We start from the raw sequence: 1,058 nt of genomic DNA, 5'->3' as shown, positions 1-1,058 counted from the left end.
GCCCCGCCTCACCCCGCCCCGCCTCACCCCGCCTCACCCCGCCCCGCCCTGGAGCACCCCGTCCTCACCGTGGTGTGCGAGTACTCGTAGCCGTCGGGGTTCATGAGGGGCAGCACGTGCCAGTCCACGTCCCGCGTGAGGCTGGCCGTGTGCGTGGCGTTCTCCACCAGCTGGTGCACGATGTAGAGCGCCGTGGCGGGCGCGATCCACTCGCGCGCGTGTATCCCCGCGTCGATCCACACGACCGGCTTGGACTTGGGCTTGTCTTCCTGCTCCACGCCGCTGTCGTCCTTCCTGGCCTTGGCCTCGGCCTCGGCATCGGACTTCCCCGACGAGATCTGAATCACCTTGAGGTCTCGGCCCTCGCTCGTCTTGCCGATGGACTTGACCGTCACCATGTCGGGGTAGCGCTTGACCAGGTCGTTCATGTAGTCACCGACCTCCTTGTACCGCAGGTAGCGCGCCCCACCAACGGTGCCCGACGCCGACCTGGACGTCACTGTGGGTTCGGACGCTGCCCTCTGTAATGTCCTGTTCGAAAACAATTGCTGTGTCAGATTAAACACGGATAGTCTGATGAGTGGCCGAAAATAGACATGTTTAGCATACCATACGAGATGGTTTGGTTCATGTTGGTGCGTCACCCTCACCTGGCCACGTCGGGGATGAGCACCTCCCATTTGATGTCGTGCTCCTGGAGCGTCTTCTTGAGCTCGGCCGCGCTCAATGGGTTGACCATGATGTCCCAGGGAGAGTCCAGCTCCCTGGACTTGGTCCAGGCGTCCAGGTCGCCGCTCTCCAGGAGCTGGTTCAGCGTCGTCACCTGAGTGTGCGTCGTGGGCTGCACGCGGAACACCTTGTGGCTGCGGGGGAAAGGGGGAAGGCGACAAAAGGTCTCAAAATGACTCGCCAGAAGCAGAGACAGGTGCCCGGCCGAGGCGTCCCACCGCACCAGGGCGGGCGAGCGCGGGTGGATCCGGCCGAGAGAGTGAAAGGAATGGAAGTCAATGACGCGGGGTTATTCCGATGCCGCGGTGAGAGGGCGGGGCGGGGCGGGG

At 63.9% G+C, this 1,058-nt stretch overlaps 1 protein-coding gene across 1 annotated transcript; it reads right to left on the bottom strand.

The window, feature by feature from the left end:
- Positions 1-68: 68 nt before the first annotated feature.
- Positions 69-887, bottom strand: LOC113216464 (carboxypeptidase B-like; the record flags this gene model as incomplete). The annotated part of the gene is made up of 2 exons (XM_026436211.2): positions 651-887; positions 69-531 (listed from the first exon to the last, which is right to left on the bottom strand). Coding segments are annotated over exons 1-2 (552 nt in total), but the record flags the coding sequence as incomplete, so codon positions are not given.
- Between the last annotated feature and the right edge of the window lie 171 nt (positions 888-1,058).

The sequence above is a fragment of the Frankliniella occidentalis genome, unplaced genomic scaffold (genome assembly GCF_000697945.3).
Source record: "Frankliniella occidentalis isolate FOCC.00 unplaced genomic scaffold, Focc_3.1 Scaffold5485, whole genome shotgun sequence".
Lineage (NCBI taxonomy): Eukaryota > Metazoa > Arthropoda > Insecta > Thysanoptera > Thripidae > Frankliniella > Frankliniella occidentalis.
The sequence above is the reverse complement of the archived record's forward strand: the minus strand, read 5'-3'. Positions and strand labels throughout refer to the sequence as shown.